The 6,406-nt window shown below is 42.6% G+C and overlaps 1 protein-coding gene across 1 annotated transcript; it reads right to left on the reverse strand.

Annotated features, from left to right (window-relative positions):
* Positions 1-5,014: 5,014 nt before the first annotated feature.
* On the reverse strand, positions 5,015-5,902 carry LOC134528626 (forkhead box protein E3). Its single transcript, XM_063362378.1, has one exon. The coding sequence runs from the start codon at positions 5,900-5,902 to the stop codon at positions 5,015-5,017; it is 888 nt and encodes a 295-aa protein (XP_063218448.1).
* Between the last annotated feature and the right edge of the window lie 504 nt (positions 5,903-6,406).

A 6,406-nucleotide genomic window follows, 5' to 3' on the forward strand; every position in this document is an offset into this window, starting at 1 on the left:
CGAAAAATTTAAAACAGTTTTCATCTATTCTTGGAGCAGTAATTTTCATTTCTACAACAATTAATATAAAATCACCAGGAATAAGACCTGGAGAAATCCTTCTATTTGTATGTATGATCAGTAGTAATTACCGCTATTTTATTACTACTATCATTAGCAGTATTAGCAGGAGCAATCACTATATTATTAACTGACCGTAATATAAATTCACAATTTTTCGACCCATCAGGAGGGGGTGGTCCAATTTTATATCAATATTTGTTTTGATTCTTTGGACATCCAGAAGTATATATTCTAATTCTACCTGGATTTGGTATAATTTCACATATTATCTCTCATGAAAGAGGTAAAAAATAAGTTTTTGGTCACTGGGTTCTGGAAGACAACTCAGTTCGACTGGTCTAGTAGCATAAGACAGAAATTTGGCTAGATTAATGCAGATTAGTTTAAACGTGTATTGTATCGGTATAATCATTAATTAATAACTTGCCTGATAATACCTGGGCAAAGCTCATCAAAAAATCTTCTTTGTCTATGTTAGTGAACAAACGTTCCAAACCTTTAAACTATACACGAAGTTATGGTTTCGGTTAATTAAATAATACACAGAAAATTGGAGAACAAAATGGAGCAATTTATTATACCTGTAACACTGTTAACATTTTGAAAAAAAAAACAATCAAAGTTTTCTTGTAAATAACATATTTACATAAATAATATCTTAAATTAATGTCAGATCTATACATATATTTTTACACTACAAGTCTATAGGTGGTTTCACATTTTCCGACATAGTATGGCACATGCCTTAATTTAATAATAATTAAATATAAATTCTTTTGTCTCGATACATTTAGGTAGACTATATACATTTGTATAGTTATGTGCAGTAACATTTTGCAGAACAATTAATTTTAAAAACACTACCACACTTTGTTAAGGTTGTACATATTTTGTAAGAGCAAACGTTTCTCAAAATACCAACGAAAAGTTTTGCTACATATGAAAAATTTAACGTTTAGGAATCATTTATTAATCTAAAATGTCTCGTCTGTTTAGCATTTGTAAGACACCGTTTCAGTTAAGACAATAATATTTACGTTTAAGAGATAGAAGTTCACTTGCATATACAAGAAACAACATGCAGTAGGAGTGCCATATAGGCGAATGTATGTAAGTACATAGCAACGAACTGCGACAAGTATACTGTCGGTATAAAATGATGGAATTGTTACGTTGGTACAAATGACTATAGTCGGTGACTAGTAAGAAACAGTTTGGACATTTAAAAATTGCTGTTCGTCCGCAGAATATAGCTAAATTCCTTCATTAGCATTTCGAATAAAGTAAGTTATGGCACACACCTACATCTGCTTTGCTTTTCAAATGTACATATATAAAGTCCAACCTTTTTTTGTTTATTTCCGAAATTGACTTTTGCTATTTAAAAAAGTGACTATGGACACGATACCGTATTGTTTCATCTAGACCTCCAAAGAGCTAAGGATGGTTACTGATGAATACTTTCTATCACTAGTCAAACGATAATAAAATTGCGAGCGCTTTAAGAATTATGAATTTTAACAAAAACAATTTTTAAATTAGCTTAGTCAGACTTTTTCCATAAAAAAATTATCAAAATTACAATCACGTCAAATTTATTTTGCTTTACCAATGAAACAAAATTCAGTTTTCAGTTACAGAATACAAAGATTATTAAGGTATTCTAAATAACTTAAATAAAAATTCAAAATGTTGGTTTACAAGTATGATTTTAAATAGCAAAAATGAAAAAAGTCATATTCTTAACACAAAGTATTAAAGAACGAGTTAAAATTACATTTTATGTCTAGCTATCTCGTTTCTTTAAAAAAAAAAAAAAAAAAAAAAAAAATTGTGAGAAAAAGACATTACATATAACCCGTACCTCACGGAGAGTTATTGCCACTTACGAAGCTCATTTCTGAAATCATTTTGAATATTTAATGCTACGCGAGTTTAATGTCATATTCTGAAGCTATAAGCTTTTAAATTCAAAACTGTATTCTTTAGTAGTTATAATTACATTCTAGGTGTGAAAAATACTGTCAAATAGCAACCTAGCTCAGAATATAAAGTGAATTTCTAAATTATTCTGCAAAAATGTAATAACTTTTGATAATTTTTTTAACAACATATATTTACACTTTTCCAAAGCATTTAGAGCTATAAGAATGGTTGCAAGTACCTATCACAATTTCTAGCGGTTTTTGTCATCTGCAGTTTAATTTTGAATTCTATTAAACACATCCTAATAAGGTTTACAATATATTTACAAACATGCAAACCATCTACTTCGATAGTGTACCTATGGTTAAGCGCTTAGGTATAACAATACGCGCGTGATCCGAGGCGACTGAACAATTATCTCTGAAGTCACTAGTAATTTTTTTGTAAGCGATAGAAATTAAAGAGGGCGGCTGGTTTTCGAACACCCTGCACACCGTTCAAAACTGCAGTGAATGAAGTGACTTCTGCAACGAAAAACGCGCCTCTAATAACTAAACGTCTGTGATCGTAGTTTCAGGTGACTGGTTAACTTGATGTAAGCTTTTGGACATACGCCATTGCTAAGCACATGTATGTCTGTAGAAGAAAACTACAAAAAACACAAAAGACAAAAACACAAATTAAGCAAGCAATTTTTTGCTTAATTTGTGTTTTTGTCTTTTGTGTTTTTTGTAGTTTTCTTATACAGACATACATGTGCTTTAGCAATGGCGTATGTCCAAAAGCTTACATCAAGTCATGCACTCCCATTGCACAAATCTTTCAAAGATAATAGGTGACTGGTTCTTCCTAGAAAAAAAACGTCGGATTCAGACTTCAGTTGCGAACGAGGTAATCACGTCCAAGGAAGGGGAAACGAGTGCGTTTGATGCGGACTTGGTCGTATTCGAAGTTAACTCAATCCAGTCCACCTAATGGCCCCGCCTGCCCGGACACACACGCGGTGCGCAGAGCTCAGAAGATAACCACGCAATTTAAAAACTACTCGAGATATACGAGCGGTGTCTGTTCACGAAAAGCATTTGAGATTACGCCAAGTAAAGGACGAGTAATTAGTTCTGTTTCCGAGTTTCGTTTTGAAGCCGAATTTTTGTAAGAGTGAAAATGGCTAAAACAGGTATTTTCAGAGTAATTTTTTTAGGCATGAAACACCCGGTACACATTCTTGAAATCACCCTAGAGGACTTGCATTACACCTTTATTTTCATTTCTACGCCATATAATGTAATGAAGTAGCTTGGCTTCTGGGTTGTAGCCGTGTCCTTCACTCTAAAAATTTTTTTGTAATTTTACAAGGTAAATTCTTGGAAACCCTGTTGCCAAGGATATTTCTTGCAAAACTACAAGACAGAGTCTTGCAAAATCGCACATGCTACAAAGATATGCCTTGTAGTTTTACAAGTAATATCCTTGGCAACAGGGTTTCCAAGGATTTTCCTTGTAAAATATACAAAAATTTCTTTCAGTGTTGGCGAATAATTCACCGAATGCAATGTCGACCGAGACGTCGGTGAATTATTCGCCAAGGACGCAGCTAAAGCCCAGAAGCCAATCTACTTCAGACAATGGCCGTGAAAAGCCTGCGAACATTATATAATGTTATGGTCGCCGCTCAAATCTCACAGTTGCCCTATGCACAAAATTAAGACTGCGCGCCAGTTCAGAGCCTTGCGCTTAGAGGCTATACAGCTCTGGAAGCACCACTAACGCAAATACACCCCTGACTAAGCGGGCTCTTTAAATTGTCAAAGATACTCGTCACTTCACAAATATCCTCTTATAGTTTGTAACCAGTTGGTCATAAATTTACGTTAAAAAATTGTAACATTGCTGGTATAGTGCGAAAGTGACGTAGTGATAGCCTAACTAAGCCCGAACCAAGCAATTAGATGTTGTCAAAATGATCTCTCTAATGAGCTTTGTGAGCGATCGAAACTCCTTATGATTCAATGCAGTTTTTTTGGACATTAAAGTGGCCACATACATTTTGGACATACGCCAATGCAATGGCGTATGTCCAAAAACCTGCATTGAATCAAAATTCCACATTGCATGAATCATTTTTAAAGAACGTTCCTCATGAATTCGTCCTGTTGTTCGGTGACTGTGATTGGTCGACGTGGTGTCCACAACGCCTAGGCTTCAGACCGGAGTTCCTGGCTACCCCTGATTGTCTGTCTTTTAACCGCGACTTGAGAAATAGTTATACAAGTAAAGTAGATTACCAGCAAAGCATAACGCGCAGAAATTATAACACAAATATACCACAGGAATTGCCAGATGTGTCACAAAATACGATTTCAGATGCAATAGATTTTATGGAAAGTAAGTACGAACCATGAATTAATTTGCCTATTTATTGCATGAAAATTTTATTTGCATTGAATTTCACTAGAAGATAATAAAAAGTCCAATATGTACATGATAAAAGGGTGTTTTAGTCACATATTGCCATGGGAACTGTTGTATTTATGTCAAAATAAAGGCATTTACTTAATCAACTGTAAAAATCCAGATTGCCATATTGATTTTATACCTTTGAATCCTTACCTATGGCCAACGTTAAATCAGTTGAAAATTTACACTAAAAACGTTTTATTACATATAGTGTTTAATATAAGTAAACTAATACCCGTTACGATTAATGTAATTGTTTGCTATGTTTTCATAGCATTTCTACGAAACTAAAAGTTTACTTTTGTTTTAATGGTTCAAATATAATATAATACATTTGTGTAGTGTTGTAAAAGAAAGGCATTCTACGTTTACCTGTGACACACGTGGCAGTTGCTGTACTATGAAGTAATGCGCTGTGGACCTGCCCGGGGCCCTGCAGGGCGAGCGACACAGGCCGCGAGTGACGAGCCTACAGCGGACCAGCGCGCGCGGCCGGGAGGGGGCGAGGGAGCCGCAGCCGGGCTCACCGCGGAGGGGAGCTGGTGCGGCGCTCGGCTGGATCGCAGGTCTAGGTGTTGCCCGGCGCGCCCAGCTGCTGCAGCAGGCGGCGCTGGTGCTCGTAGTAGCGGCTCACCAGCTGGTGCTCCAGCCCCAGAGGCGCCGGCCACGCCCCCTCGGGCTCCTCCGCGGCGTCGCGACGCCCCGCCTTGCGCGGCGGCTGCTCGTCGTCGGGCGCCAGCAGCGACGCCACGTCGAACTGGCGGCGGCGCGCCGGGGCCTGCACCGGGGGCGGCTGCGGGGGCGGGGGCAGCGCGGGCCAGCAGGGCGGCGGCGTGGCGGGCGGGCTGGGCGAGTCGCCGGCTCCGTCCTCGTCCACGGCCAGCCCCATGTGGCGCCGCACCTTGCGCTGCGCCTTGCGCCGCCTGAAGTCGCCACGCCTGAAGTCGTCCACGTTGGCCGGGTGCACGGCCCAGTAGTGGCCCTTGCCGTTGGCGCTGCGGCCCGCCTTCACGAAGCAGTCGTTGAGCGACAGGTTGTGGCGGATGGAGTTCCTCCAGCCGGGCCCGCGCGACCGGAAGTAGGGGTAGTGGTCGAGGATGTACTGGTAGATGTCGGACAGCACGAGCTTGTGGTCGGGCGAGCTGAGGATGGCCATGGCGATGAGGCCGATGTAGCTGTGCTGCGGCTTGGGCTCCTCAGGCTGCAGCGCGCGGTGGTGCAGGAAGGACATGGACAGCGCGAGGCGCGGCACGTAGGCTCCCGGGTAGCCGGGGCACAGCGGCAGCGGCGCGTAGGGCGCGGCGAAGCGCAGGCGCTCGGCCATGGCGTAGTTGTAGAGCTGCAGGCGGTAGTGGTCCAGCGGCGGGAAGGCGGCCTCGGGGGTCGGCTTGGCGGCCAGCGGGCACGGGAACACCCCCGACCCCGCGGCGGGCGACAGCCGCTCGTTGCTGCACATGTCTGCTCGCGCCGGCCCGCGCGAATCACTGCACCCGGCGCCTCCACCAAACCTCGGGCCGCACGCGCCTATTTGCGCCGCGGTGTTTCGCTGTTGTCACGCGCGCGCGGCCCTGCGATTGGCTCCCCTCCCCTCCCCCTCCTCCTCCTCCTCCTCCTCCTCCGCCCAGTTGTTTGGGTACACAGTTTGCAAAGCGAAGGGGGAGCCGCTTCGCCCCGCCGCGCCGGCCGCTCGACCAATCGCGAGGCCGCTCTCGCCGACCCCCTCTCCCCCCTCCCGGGCCCTTCGCGGCCACGCCCACTTCTCCGCGCGGTCCGCATCTTTCTTGTTTGCTCTCCCTTCTCCACCCCCCGCCATTTTGAACAGCCTCTTTTTTTATCTTCCTATTTTCCTCCCGTGAAGGGCCAGCCCCGACGACCCAAATCATCACTCGTGAATTGAAACTTATTCTCACCAAAACACTGTTGGTTTAATAAAAGCGGCCACACTATTTATGGAGCGCGA

The sequence above is a fragment of the Bacillus rossius genome, chromosome 1, assembly GCF_032445375.1.
Source record: "Bacillus rossius redtenbacheri isolate Brsri chromosome 1, Brsri_v3, whole genome shotgun sequence".
Taxonomy (NCBI): Eukaryota; Metazoa; Arthropoda; class Insecta; order Phasmatodea; family Bacillidae; genus Bacillus; species Bacillus rossius.

What these genes read in the sequence shown, in the direction of transcription:
- LOC134528626 (XM_063362378.1), bottom strand. Translation starts at nt 5,902, where the DNA reads ATGTGCAGCAACGAGCGGCTGTCGCCCGCCGCGGGGTCGGGGGTGTTC.